Source organism: Watersipora subatra, chromosome 2 (assembly GCF_963576615.1).
Source record: "Watersipora subatra chromosome 2, tzWatSuba1.1, whole genome shotgun sequence".
Taxonomy (NCBI): domain Eukaryota; kingdom Metazoa; phylum Bryozoa; class Gymnolaemata; order Cheilostomatida; family Watersiporidae; genus Watersipora; species Watersipora subatra.
Genome location: NC_088709.1, coordinates 2435641 through 2450775, shown reverse-complemented (window position 1 = coordinate 2450775; position 15135 = coordinate 2435641). Strand labels below are relative to the sequence as shown.

At 37.8% G+C, this 15135-nt stretch overlaps 1 protein-coding gene across 2 annotated transcripts; it reads right to left on the bottom strand.

Annotated features, from left to right (window-relative positions):
* Positions 1-277: 277 nt before the first annotated feature.
* On the bottom strand, positions 278-11527 carry LOC137387580 (caspase-8-like). Of its 2 annotated transcripts, none has more exons than XM_068074045.1 (10): positions 11361-11527; positions 9044-9198; positions 8611-8764; positions 6343-6584; positions 3970-4032; positions 3575-3730; positions 3050-3194; positions 2316-2473; positions 1152-1280; positions 278-882 (listed from the first exon to the last, which is right to left on the bottom strand). In XM_068074045.1, exons 2-10 carry the CDS (start codon positions 9192-9194, stop codon positions 656-658), a joined length of 1425 nt encoding a protein of 474 aa, XP_067930146.1. In that variant the 5' UTR covers positions 9195-9198; positions 11361-11527; the 3' UTR covers positions 278-655. The 2 variants fall into 2 exon arrangements, with proteins under 2 accessions (XP_067930146.1, XP_067930147.1); XM_068074046.1 differs by having other exon boundaries at positions 9044-9195.
* Between the last annotated feature and the right edge of the window lie 3608 nt (positions 11528-15135).

The following is a 15135-nucleotide window of genomic DNA, read 5'->3' as shown; positions in this document are numbered from 1 at the left end:
CTGTTTGCTGTTCTCATTTTTGAGGAAAACCGACAAAAATTCTGACCATCGACATGAACTTTGTAAAATTTCTGTGAAGCATAAATGTAGCAATATTAGTAGTGTTATATAGGAGTACCACTGAGAGAATCCCTTCCTTTTGTGAGACTCTAGAGAAGATAGTGTAATATAGGAGTACCTACAGTAGGTTGACAGCAGCCTTAATAGCTGTCAATCTTGCAAGATGGCAACTGACTGTAAATATACACGCACTCTGCCTCAATGCAAGCTGAAGATGTATATTACTTTGGTTTATTGAATAACAGGATATATGGGGCAACTGTCAAGGTATAAAAACATAGTCGCAGAAAAACAAAAAAGAACCAACAATAATTTCAAGTAAATCATATAATAGGTAAAATAACAAAATTAAACTCAAAACATAAAAACATTGGTAAGATACTGAAAGAAATAGTAAATGCGCTATTTTATAATTTTATAGAAATTAATAACTTACTTGATGGCAAGACAGCGGAAATATATCATATTTGTGAGTTCGATTCACATTAGCGAGTCATGGAAGCACACCCGCAGAAGACCATCAACTCGGCTGGAATCAGTTTACAAGGACTCGCCGTCTATCTTCCAATAGCACAAAAATCTAGAAAATGGCGAGTCATTTAGTTCGCAAGTAGATCTGTTTACGGAGAGTATACTGAGGCAGAGGGGTTTGAATAGCTATAAATTTCTTGTTTTTTTCTTCTTTCTCCGTGACTTTATTATTGACTTGAGTTACTATGCTAAGTAGATCTGTAGTGTTGTGGTGTCTGCTCAGCATCTCACACAGCGCTTGTATGTACCAAGAACCTTTCGTCTTGCTTCTATATGATACGTACCCAGGCACTGCAAACATAAATAAGCAACATTTATGTATATTTAATAACAACTGCAAAAGCTCGTCTCTGAAAACACCTATCTATGCTGGTAGTACAACTGACTAATAAATTTACTCCAGGTAAAACGCATGACCTAGACTAAATTTCAGTGATGTAAGATTTTGCACCGCTTTCTTACAAGTATGACGACTAGAATTGTTAGTTTAGTAACTTAGACACTCACTTGTCCTCGTAAAGAGTTGCACCACGTTTGTATAAAACTCCCTACATACCAACCTGTTGCTAAGCCAAGAAAGTAGTCGGGCTGTCGAGGAATATTTGTCACTTTGGATAATTTTCCGGAATAGTCCATTTCCAGATCATTAGAAATTTCTTCTCCCGGGCCGTCTATTGATGGTATGGACACTGTTTAAAAAAGCAGACAATGAGATGTATGACGAGAGAGAGAAAATAACAAAGAATGTTACGTATCAGGTCCTAAGGCTGAGCAGCTATAGCCAGCCTACTAGCACTCTTGGAGATCCATTGAAACTCATTTGCACAAGTCTCCCTTTATGCTTCAAAACATGTCTATGCATTACAGATTAATGCGCTTAACAACAACAGAGATGTTATTCATACTAGTACTCTGGCTAGTACTCTGTACTAGTACTCTGGCAGTCTTAACAACAATAGAGATGTTATTCATACTAGTACTCTGGCTAGTACTCTGTACTAGTACTCTGGCAGTCTTAACAACAATAGAGATGTTATTCATACTAGTACTCTGGCTAGTACTCTGGATCTACTAGTACTCTGGCAGTCTCGAGTGCCATGAGAGATCATCAGGTGCACCAATAAAATGCAGAGAATAAGCATGTGCACAAATAAGCGTGAGAGGCAATGACTGGTACTACAGGTGATGGCGGGTCAGGTAACGAAGCCAAATTTTGCAGGTTTGAATCTCGTACAAAGCTATGTTTTTTTTTCTACTCTCCAAGCATTGCGGAAGATACAGACGAACGGACAGTGCTCTTATTCTAGTAGAGAGCACGAACGGCAGTGTTGCTGGGATTACTGCCTGAAAACATCTCTGGGTAGCCAGGCAGCCAATGGATTCAACTGTTCAGATGAACACTCGTGCAGAAATTCAACCAGCGACAAACACGTCTGCAGTTAAACTGCAGCATGGTTATTTTCAAGTTTGCAACCGAGTAGAGTTTGTTAGGAAACCTGAACGAATATTTACAAAAAAGTGGATAGCTCCGTACCAAAGCCCATATTAAGACGGGACATACATGTATTTAGTTGTAGAGCAACTGTGAAGCAACTCAATTCTAAAGCCTTCATCTTTGTTAAAACTTGTGGGAGTCGAAATGGTCCAACCTACACATGACAACATTTGAGTCACACAAGCTATAGCATAGCGCAGAAGGAGCCAGGTGATGTAAATTGCAATACCTTCTTCCTCGACTCGTGATCCCTGGCATGCTTGTACAAAAAAAACTTTTGGCTTGTCCTTCAGTGTTGGGCAGTGGTATGGGTTGAACTTTAACAAAAGGTCGTACAACGGGATCGGCAAACAGTCAATTCCGAAAACTTTGCCAGCCTCGCCATGTCTGTAAGTAAAGTCACAGAATGTAAGTAAAGTCACAGCCTGCAAGTTCTGTTCTGGGACTATATATAGTCCTAGAACAGATCTCTGCATGATGAAAGTCAAATAACTAGACAAAATTCCTGACATTGCTATGTTTTGCTATGACATGGCTATGCTTTGCTATGACATGGCTATGTTTTGCTATGACATGGCTATGATTTGCTATGAAATTGCTATGTATTGCTATGCTTTGCTATGACATTGCTATCTTTTGCTATGAGATTGCTATGTTTTGCTATGACATTGCTATGTTTTGCTATGACATTGCTATGCTTTGCTATGACATTGCTATGTTTTGATACATCTCACAGGTCCTAAATTGTAAACTTCTGCTGTGCAAGATTGCTACCCATGGCTACCCATGCCCACACCTCCTAACCACACCCACTAACTCCACCACACCCACTAACTCTCCAACCTTGGCTTCAAATCTTGAAAATGTAGAAGCGTTGGTAGGCTTTGAGCATTGCAACAGGTTAATGTCACTCCAAACTAATCTCGATATAGGATAGTTTCACTAAAGTCTAGTATCACTCACGTAAGGATGCAGCAAACGAAAATGTCGTAATCAGAGTGATCCATTTTCGCATAGTCAACTGCGTGTTGCTTCAGCTGCGCTCTAGTTAGATTCTCACTGAGGTGAACGTCAAAATGAAGGTCTGTAAACACCTTCTTTAACGAAGCTGAAACAGAGAGATACTGTAGTTGGAGGGAAAAATTCATTGATGAAGAATGGCACAGATTAGATTTGCGAGAAATTTTGACTGCAAATTTGTTTATGGCAGCTAATGTTATCCACACAACTAGTATGTGTATATTAGTTGTATTATAGATAATACAACTAATAATATATATGGTATATATACTATAATATATACCATATATAATATATATATATATACACACACACACTTGGTTATATATATATTTGGTCGTATATATGGCGTGAAACTCAACTACTATGGGGAGTTTAGAATGAAAATAAATGAAGATTCAGCTATTAGGAAATCAAGCAGAGACAACACAACAACTATTATATTGTATTATATCGTTCTTAGCCTACCTGCATCTTTAGCAGAACCTTTCCGAGGACCCTCAAGATCAGTATTACATAAGGTGTCTGATCTGTTGGCAGTGAAGTTATCATTGTTTATGATAAGGCAAATTCCTTTTTTACCCTCCCTTCTTATCTTGTACTCGGGGATTCCCTCAGCAAATCCTGTGCGCAGAAAACAGAGTTATTCTCAATAGACGAATGTTGGCTCACAATCAATAATGACTCGGTTTAACGCTGACTTCATTTATGGCTGCCATTTTTATTGCCCGGCACTCCTAGATGCTAATAAAACACTCGGCTCAACTGTCAAGCGGTGTCATTATTAGTTGTAATTTCTTGATGTTTTCTCAATCTTCCAGCATATAAATAAATGACGAACATGCACAGTAATGCATACGTACCTTGCAGGCTCGGAGCTTGTATGCTCACATCTTTGGTTGCTGCTGCCTTCTTACAATGTTCCTCTAAAATCACAAGTGTCACATGATACGAGTGTGAGAATAGATGAGTGGAAAAGCGACTCACAAAGGACAGCGAAATTACTACATCATCGGTGAAAATGGTTTATCTATTTAATTGCTTCCCAAGGAGATGCTCACTTTCCTTCAAATACAAGTCTTTTAGCTATAATTCATACACAGCTGTTTCAACTCAAATGAATACATCATTAAATCCTTAAAAAATGATTGTATACTTATCGATAGTTCAGTAGAGGTTAAAATCGCACTGTCACCAGAGACCAGTGGCATAAATGCGGTAAATATATATTAGATATTATTCTATAGTACAGACAACTTCCTCTTTAGAACTCTATCAAAAAGCCTGATAAGGATTCTCAAGGAATGCCGCTAGAAGCAAGCAAATGGGCCCAAGAACGACTGAGACAATGTACACAGTATTACGTAGCTAATCAACTACATGTTGTACAGGTCTACAATATGTAAAGAGAAGCGAGGGGGAGAGGCCTAACATAGGCAGCGGAAACAGCAAGATGAAATGGAAAGAGGCAATAAAAACACCCCAGGAACTGTCATAGCGTAACTGTCATGTGAGACAGCTTTGCTGTCAGAACGCTGACAGCGAGTCAGAACGTTCTGTCTCGCTCAGCGGATAGTCATTCGTTGAGCGAGACAGTAGAACTCAGCTATTTTGCTCACTGAATGCTTTAATCAATAGAAACTATGATTTGCTGGTGAATACAGAGAGTGAAGGCCACCAGTACTCTTAACAATGTGAGGAAAACTTCCCTTGACTATTGTTGTAATAAGGGGAGCCCCCCACTAGGCTGCCATAATTGGATTGGCTATGGAAACCTCCAATGCCATAGATTTGGGAACCATAACAACACTACGGCTCATTACTATAGCTCAGGTCATGGGAGTTCAGCATTTAGCGCAGCATACAGAACCAGCTGGTGGCCATTAAACCATGTTACATGTTTACTATGGTATATCAGGGTCGTATATCGGGGTCAGCGTGTGACCTATCATAAAATCTGTAGCAATAAAACCCAGTTTTGGCTGCAAACTGTAGCAAAATATGAATTGTATATTGGTAAAACGGTATATTGGTGATATATTGTGAGAACTGCAAAGCTTCAATCTTATTCAACAGTACAGTTTCTCTCCTGCTCTAAACTATAAAGGTATAGAGCAACGCGGAGACAAAGAGTTCCTTTTTGTGACGTCTGAGGAAATGAATTGAATGAAGTGTGAAACAATCTGAGAGCGAGTGGAAATTATTGATTCACCGATACAGACGCAGTTATAAGGCAAACAAGGAAGTGCATCCATCACGATAAGAGAGATGGCCGTGAACAGAGTGTTTTAGTACGTCAAAGTTACTCAAAGTTACTGCCAGCGGCTCTATATTAACAATAGCCATGGATGAGATACTGCCCCTTAGGCAGCGGATGATGAGGGGGAAATGAGGCTGCGTTGTAGAGAATAAAAAACTAAAGCTAAGGTGATAGGTATAAACAATGATATCTGTTAATTCTCAGAAGTCCAGATTGAATTTCACTGAAGGGAAATATGGTGGTATTCAATGGTGGTATTCAATAAGATAACTGGGCTGAGCAGTAGGGAATTTCCCCACGAGTGCACTGGCACTGAAATGTTTTAGGGATATTTCCTGCTAGCCGTATACACTCATTGGCTAATCGCTGCTCTACAAAGTGTCTGCAGAGCATTAGGCTCCATGACTAAATTTCCCCTGGCGACAAGCCCAGGCCATAAAATTCTCCCTCCTCTCAGTTGAATCTGACAGGAGGGAAAATTAATAAATTAATGACTAAAGATCCAGTTGGGCTGTGTTCAGCTGAAGTAATCTGTTAACATCATGCTTCTAACACCATGTTTTGAACACTATGTTGTTAACATCATACTGTTAGCTCCATGTTGTTAACAGATTGTTTCACTTAAGCATGGCCATCTGGACCTGTAATGGCGGTTGAATGAACCAATCATCTAACTATATATGCCGCACATATCCCTTTATATATAAACACCATCCCCTACATACGACACGCATGTCCCTACATATAACATACCCATCACAATATGACACGCCTATCCCTTTAATTATAACACAACATTCTCTTTATAGATGTCACTCCCACCCCCTCCATAAGACCGAACCACCCTATATATGACTGACCCACTCCGTAAATATGCCAAACCCATCCCCTTATATGAGACAGTAATCCCCTTATATGTAGGACACCACTTTCCGGTACATACACAAAACCCATGCTCTATATATGCCACACCCACCTATATACGTAGAAACAATGGCGCTCAGGCCAGCTTCATCCATTTGGTCTGTAATTGCAAGTAGACAGGAAACATCTGATGAATTGATTTTCTCGAGCCTTTCTAAAAGGGCAAAGAGTGCATACGGATCTGTTGCCTCTTCTAACCGAGATCGTTGAATATTCTCTGTGTTTTTGAGGATGTGTTTGAACTGGCGGACATCACAGCTGACCATGTGCTCTGACAACCGATGTAACATTTTCCTGTGAGACAAGACAATAAATTTTTCTAGCCTTCTTCGGTTGGTAATGTCTGCAGATGCAACACTCTCTCCTTCCTGGGATGGCACTATATACCATATAAGGAGGGATGGCACTATATACCATAGAAGTTGCTATTGATATCAAACACAAACTATGACAGTACGATACCAGCTACTGCTTAAAGGTTTACTTGCAACAAAATTCACATTACAGTTATTTGGTATCAAAAGGTTCCCCATGTCTTACTCTGCTGTGTGGTAGGTACAAAATATGTGGAAAAGTGTTCACAAGCTCTTAAAAGGTCAAAAACGAACAGTTAATCCCTGCCATTACGAAAGCGCCGTAGATCAGAATCCCTTTCCAAAACGGCTTGAATGGGAAGTAGCTGAACAAGATGGCTTCTGTTTACCCTTTCATGCAACCTCATTCGTCGAAATATTTTCCCAAATATACTTCACGCATTCAATAAAACTATGTCTATTGTTCTTACGCGTCTATTTCATCATCATTGTAACGATGTCATTTTGAGCACTGATATCTCAAAACCTACCGTAAAAACTTGTTTAATTTTTTAACCTTAGCTCGAAGGAGTGCATATCATCATCTGATAAACATGACGAGCCTGTTGGTCACCTGTGATAGTCAGAAAAATGATACCACAAAAATGCACTAATCATGACTCAATTACATAAATAACAATTAATCCGTTGCTTCTGTTCATATTGAAATCTGTTTTTCAACTCTTTAGGTTTTGTCATTAAAAACTTTGAATGCAACACCATAGAAATAATTAGTAACTGTGTCAAGCTAGTTTCTGGTTTAACGGGTCTTGATACTTCGACGTATGAGAAAGAATTTTTTTAGCAATTACAAGGTTTTGGACGACTTGTGCTAAGCCAGCATTCGGCTAAAAGTTTATCATAGTTTTCGCGAAAAGTTTTTCAGATAGCAACACGTAAAAGTTTTGCTCTGCAAAAAATTGTTTGGATGCCAATTCCAACTAGCTCAGCTGTACAGAGGAGGAGTTGAGATCGGAAAACACTTTGGAAGGTATTGAACAGTCAGAAAAATATGAAACGGTTTCAAACGAAGGCAACAATCAGAAACCAACTGGCTGAGCAAAAGATGCTAATATTTTCTTTTAAAATTGTTTAGTTTTGTTTCTGTATATATTATAAATATAGTTTATGTCACTTGTTCTTGAATATGTATTTGTAGCATTTGATAGATTATTGTTATCATAAAACTTATAAATTGGCAAATTTTTAGCGTATTATTTGATACATTTGTAGCATGATTGCAGCCATCTGAACTGAGCTTACAATGAATCGACGCTCGCAACTCTTGTCCTATTGCACATATAAATCCAGCTTTGGCTGCAAACTGTAGCAAACATATCAATGAGTGTAATAAGATATGATACAACCTTGTTAAATACAGTTATAAAACGAAAATATGTTTTCAATATTAATATGAAATAAAAAATTATAAAGCTCCAACAAACTGAAATGCAGGCTAAAAGTTCACTGTCGGTAAATTGCAAGCAATAGCTATAAACTGGTAGAGACATGTATCAGCTTCTCTGTGCATATTTATTTAGAGATCTACGACAAGTTGGTGCTGAATTAGCAGACTTGCATCCAAAAGGGTTTATGTCGCCTGACAGAGACTTCAAAACATAGGCGACATTCGATTCGCCTGAGAAAGGGTTAAATTTATTTTCTCAACATTCTGACAATGTGTTTGAAAAATACAACTCCACCTTTTATTTGAACGCCACCTCTGATAAAGTACTCCTCTAAGGGAGGTATTGAAAAATAGAGCGCCATTGTGCTAAATAAAGGTTTTGCAGTATATAGTTTGCAGGAACAACTGGCAAACTGTGCATGACTTGGGTTTTGCTTGTAAAGCATAACATGATGAAACCGACAAAGAGTGATGCGTGCGACAAAAAGTGATGCGTGCGACAAAGAGTGATGTGTGCAACAAAGAGTGATGCGTGCGACAAAGAGTGATGCATGCCCACCTGTAAGCGCTCAACTTGGGCCCATTATCTGCAAGCATCAACTGTAGCTGGTCTGGTGTGATGCCTGTTGCCCGCATTAGATCTATCCTCTGCGCTTCAAAAAGCAGTTCCGCTAACACCTGCAATCTGCCGGCTGCCAGTTCCCCACAGCCTTCTACAAATACATGTACATACTAATTGCAGTTTTGAATGGTATGCTAGGTTTAATCATATTGCAGGAAAACTAGGCAAGAAGCACGGCGGGTTAATGCTTTGAGATTAGACCTATCAGCTTGTGGTCAAGCTTTGAGATGGGCTGGTTATTACAAACAGCTGAGCTAACATTACCAGGGCAATGAAAGTGATAATAATGTTTGCTTTAAATATTCAGAGTCTAAGTGGGGCTTAAATTAACCCATATTAGACTTAGAACTGGTCCAGTGTGATGTCTTACCAAGGGCGTCAAAGAGGTCGAGTGGGCAATGAATGTTGTCCATCCGAGAAGCCTTGATTAAGTCCCGGCAGAGGAACTTGAGTACAGTGAGGTCTTCAGAAGCGAGGCGGTCCCTTAGTGAGTTGAGCATGGTAAGGTATGGCCTGTCCATGCTGCTGTAACAGGCACCGAAATGAGCTGAGACTAGGCTACCGACTATGAGCTGAGGCTAGGCTACCGCCTATGCAGACTGAGATAAAAGAGTCGACTGGGAGAGCTGAGCTCTGAGAAATATTGAGCAGTATAGAAAAAGTTTTCAACAAGTATGGGGAATTCCCAGGGACAGTCACCATTTATTGTCTAATTTTTGGTCTTTCTAATCAAATAAGGTCAAAGAGTCGAGGGGCGCCCTAGATAGCTGCAAATTTAGTTGATGAAGAACCGAGGCTTGTTTTATCTTTTGATCCTAGGCAAGCAAACACTTGTGATTAAAGCAGACTGCATTGGAGAATTATCCTAGTGAAACAAAAGAAACTTCTTGAACAGGGTTGACCTACATTTGCAATGTAAAAAACCTGACTTCATCTTTAGAACAACAACAAATAACTTTATAGCGAGTGATTGCCAAGTGAATCAGAAATGACTGGTACTTAATTGAATGCATTTCAAGACAGTAATGGTTTAAGATGAAACCAGATGAGCAGATTATATCATATAATGACCACTATGTAACATCTCAGATGCATTTTTCCTAGCTTCATAAGCTAAATATGTAACACCTATTAATCTCACTGACTTTATAACCCGACAACAGTACAAATGCGCGAACATATTATTATTATTATTCTATGCATATAATCCTTCCTGCCATAGAATAAATTAGTGTGCATGTGGCCTCCTCCAGACAGATAACTTAGTGTTATAACAGGAGCAAATTTCAACTTATTAGTAAATCAATGAATCCACTCGTATTTCTGGCTGTAGATGTGTACCTGTTCATTCTCACCCTCCCTAATGTCAGATGAAGAAAAGAGTAACACTTGGTTGAACACCATCAAAAATGTTTGCTTGAATAGAACACGACCCACGTTGTCATGGCAGCCTTAGTTAAAATGGAATTATTTGGTGTAATCACTGACCACTAAAGGATGCCTCAGCTTTCAGTGCAAGCAACTGTTTAAAAAAAGCCTAAAGGAACTGATATGGCATCATATTGAAACTGAAAGGTGAAAATTGAGCACAGTTTTTTCCTTAGAGTTGTGCTTCAGGCAGATTTTAGTCACATAGTTTTACAAAATTATAAACATTATAATTTTAAGAACATTGCATCAAGCTACAACCCTGGTTATTTTTGCAACTCAAACCACATGACACAGAGAATGATCATTAATATGTAGAGCACTGCAAGAATGTGCCTTGAAAACTGTCCAGCATTGCTTATATGAGATGACAGTAACATTATCTGCTACTATTAATACCTGTGGCAGTTTGTCACAATATTAAATATCACTCGAAAATGCTGTTAATTTGTTTTCACCCCTGCTCTATTACTTCTTAACAGTCTCAACAGTATGGTTTACAGACAATCAGCTACAGCAGTAGATTGCTGCTTATGCCTGGTTAATAAATATAGACTTGTGAAAAATTGATTGTAAAATAGTCATACGTTATTATTGCATTAGTCGTAGAAACTTCAACACTTAATTAAAAACGCTGATCATTTCTACCAGAAGCTAGACTGTCAAAGTTTTAAGAGCTTAACATGTCAAAGTTTATGCAGATAAAAATTTCAAAACAATACCTATCTGAACAACTGTAAAATGCAAGCTTCCAGCATCGAGTTGAAATAAATAGACAATAAATAGTTGCTTATGAATGGCACATAAAAATTTCAAAAAACTCTTTAATCGTAAGTCAAAATTAACAAAAACAGCGCGCTGACTGCTCTCAGCAATCATGATTGCAGTAAAGTATATTTAGAAAATATAGTTATATTTGTCATCTGTTTTATGCAACGATAAGGCAACGGTGCAGAGCACAATTCCTTTTGTATTACATTCAAAATACAGTCACTGCACGTCGAACTATACAACGATATTCATTAAAATCACGCGACACGTTTCCATGCTCAACGCAGACTTCAAACCACCGAAAAACTCCCAAAAATTACAAACACACCGTTCGTTTACATGAAAAACACATTTATACTAACACTAGACCAAAGACCTCTGATGAGAAAAACTCCAATGCTATCACCAATTATTTGAACTGACAAACTGATCCGTCAAAACGCATGCTCGTAATAGAAAGAAGTTTCTTAAAAAAGTGTAAAACTTACCTATGCCGTTACTTTCATAAAAGTTAGGTACTCTTGTCTTGTAGAGCGCTGTGTATGTTGATCAGTGTAAACTGTACGTTTTTTCACTGACCAAAAAACATTAGCGAGCTGTTTCATATTGAGGAACAGGGAATTTCCCCTTGCTTTCTTCGTAGAGGGTTTGGAAAGGGAAATCCCCATAACATTTTCATATTATAAAAGAGGGAACTTTGCTCGCTTAACTGCGACCGTTGTCCAATCACCGTTTAGCTTGCAGGGATGAATCGTAGCAGCAAATAAAAGCGAGAAGTAATCCGATGCCTCGGTAAACACTGTTCTATCCAATTGTTTACGTAGCTTATTATTAACTCCAAGTATTTGTGAAGTTTGTGCCACAAAAGAAAGCTGCCATTGTCTCGCTGCAACATTCATATTACTCGTCCACTAATCTCTGCGGCACCTGCAACTCCTGTGACCAGGCCTGCCAACCCAAGAGTGGGGCAACGCGTGAGATTTGGGTTTTGGGGCAATTGATTATCAATGATAATATATATAAAATTGTGGAAATTGGGGCAAAAATCTCACGCGTCTCTCACGCATTTTCATTTTTTCTTTGGGGTGGTTGCGTGAGTTTCACGCCCAATGCGTGAGAGTTGGCAGGTATGCCTGTGACGGTCTATAACTGTGACTCTTTTGGCTGAGCCGTGCTTTCACTAGAAGTTTCAGGCATGACGAACATTCTCAGCATTACCATAGTCTCTGTACCATTTCTCCCATTACCACTGGATGCAAAATAAAAGCACACGTATCTATGAAAGAATGTGTATCTATCTATCTATGCAACTATTCCGTATTCCGCTAAACCTTTCTGTCTGATCTTTGGAGCTACCACCTTGCTTATTGCTGTTACTTCACAACTTTTACTATGCCCATTATAGTTTCTTCTATGCCTACTACTACCTCTCTGCTGACTCACATCTTCATACCTATTCCTGCAATTTTGGAACACAAGGTCTCGCTTCCCTCAAGACAAATATTTAATAACAGGGCAACTCCTCATCTCATGGCCACTGCACTTACAATTGTAGCAAACTCTTTCCCTGTTATACTCTCTATATGTACTTCTCGCTCCACACCTAGAAATATTTCTCTAATCACTATTTTCTCTACCATTCCTTTTACTGTCTTTCAAGCTCTCCTTTGGATAAAACTGACTTCTAGAACCCCCTCTGCTACTGCTTCTAGGGTACTGTTCACAACTAATTATTTCTGTTGCCTTATCTATCAGTGTCTTAATTTCTCATCTTGATCCATTTTCGTTACTTTCTGCGCTCAAATAACATCTCACAGGCCCTCAACACCTCAGTTTACTGGTTTCATATTAAATTGCCATTTTTATTAACTATCTACTCACTTCTCTATCTCTCAAGCCATCAACTGTCACAATCGAAACAAATCTTACTCTGTGACTATCATCTGCAACCTCAGTGTGTCTTCTCAAACTTTCAACTCTTCGTAAAAGTTCTCTATCACTTTTATCAGCTGCCTGTCTAGCTATAAGGAATTCATGTCTCTTCTAAAACATACATTCCTCTTACCCTAATATGCTTTCAATACATCAATTACACCTTCATATGTTGAACTTGCACCATCTGGAACAAACCCTGCTCCTCTTAATACTTTGCTATCACTGTGTCCATTAGCTGGTGACAAAGACACTAGCTTGGATCTACTCTTCATCATAAGCTTTCTATTATCACCTTCATCTTCATAACATTTTCACTATCAACTGCACTCTTAATACAAAAATAATCTCAACAATATTCTCTTCTATGAACCAAACACAAACTTTGGATAACCTGCCTCCATTGCCATTAAATACGGCGACTCATTTTACGTTACAATTACATAATACCTCTTCACCTTGCTATTGACCTTAGTTATCTCCTTCTCTGACCCCTTTGGCAATGGTACATGAACACTGACTCTTTCATCTCTCTTTCACCAACACTTCTGCATGGATGCCTCACTGCTCCTTAACGCCATGACACTTTACCTGTACGTTTGTTAAAGGGCACCGAAGATGGTATTCTTTATAATCTAACTGCAGTTGCACTCCTTAATTGAAGATCACAAAAAGCCTTTTACAGTTTTGTCATCTGCCCTGTGCTGTGAGGTGCTATCAATTTACTATAAGAGCCGAGGAGTCTTTACAACACAAAGAAGCATTTGTCCATTTGTATTATATACCACTTGTCTACTAATCTCTATGACATTCCGTAACTCCCATGAGTGTCAATAACTTCTAACTGACATGACCGTAAGATGCCAATGTAATCCTAGTTCCCACAACTCTAATCATACAACAAATGCTATATATACATATATATATATATATATATATATATATATATATATATATATATATATATATATATATATATATATATATATATATATATATACATATACATATACATATAGATATATATATATATGTATCTATGTATATAAATCTCAGATGTTTGGGGCCTTTTTTGTTTTTGTGTTCGTCTTTTTATCTGTCGCTGCTGTGTCCAGTTATAGCGATTAAACTCTATTCAACTCGCGACGATTGCAATCACAAGTTTGCAGACACTCCCACCTAACCACAAAGCTAAGCTGCTCTTGTCATTTTTATTTTGGTATCCATGGTATCCTTGTTGTTGAACGGGGATGTGCTTTGTATTATTAATTCATATTACCTTTGCGTTTGTTTTGCTTTTCAAATTTTTTAAAAGCTGCTTCAAAATTTATTACTTATTTTTCAATTTGTAATTTTTAAATGTGGCATTTCAATTTCACATGTTCCGATAGCAAATTCAATTTCGTTCTTCCTCGTGGCTATCCCTAAAAACTTTCAAATGTAAAAATTTGACACGTGGACTGTTGTATTATCTTGAGTAGGAATTGCATCTACATTCTTTCCTTGTTCAGTCAGACAAAGTATATGATAAAAAGAGTTTGATATTTCATTTTTAAGTTTGTACCAGTATCGAAAGTTACCAGTATCATCATATTCAAAGTTTTCATTAATAGCTTCTGTTACAACAGTAATTTTTTTATACACACACTTCTATGATGTACACATTGCTATTATTAATTCAACATATTCATGATTTTTGTTTTGTTTTTTCAGTTCGTAATAATTGTATTAGTATCAAATCATTTGTCATTGTAAACATTGTAGCAAAACAGACCATCTAGCCATCACTTGCTAATTATTTCACATTTTAATCGTTTTGCAGCTGTTTTATTTTTTCACCCTTAATCTTTTGAATTGAACAAAACACTTTTCATGGTATGCAGTTTGAAAGTTAGAATGATAAATGTTGTATACACTGAACAAAAATAAATTTTCTTTCTAGGGACTGTTTTTATTGCTCGGGCATTCACCTAGTCCATATACAGTCAAACATGGATAACTCGAACTTCACGGGACCGAGCGAAAGTGTTCGAATTATCAGAGCGTTCAAGTTATCAGAGCACTGTCACAAGTCCATGTATTTACTTATTTATTAGTAGATACATGCACATATACAAACTATAATATAAATCAAAAGCACAAATGGCTTGTTTCAAATTAAATGCTTCTAATGTAAAGTTTAAAACGTTTTATCAAAAAGTATAGAGATTTTTCTATCACTTGAGATTGGTTTGTTGTTTGAGGTGATGTTATTGCCAGGACGTTTTTTAGATTGACATTGGCAAAACTTGATCGTTGTTGAAATGCTCAAAAGAAAAGACATCTTTTTCT

What these genes read in the sequence shown, in the direction of transcription:
- LOC137387580 (XM_068074045.1), bottom strand. Translation starts at nt 9,194, where the DNA reads ATGGACAGGCCATACCTTACCATGCTCAACTCACTAAGGGACCGCCTC. An exon ending in TTCGTTTGCTGCATCCTTAC is followed by an intron (nt 2,474 to 3,049) that starts GTGAGTGATACT and finishes CTTTACTTACAG; the next exon opens with ACATGGCGAGGCTGGCAAAG. An exon ending in ATCACGAGTCGAGGAAGAAG is followed by an intron (nt 1,281 to 2,315) that starts GTATTGCAATTT and finishes TTTTTTAAACAG; the next exon opens with TGTCCATACCATCAATAGAC.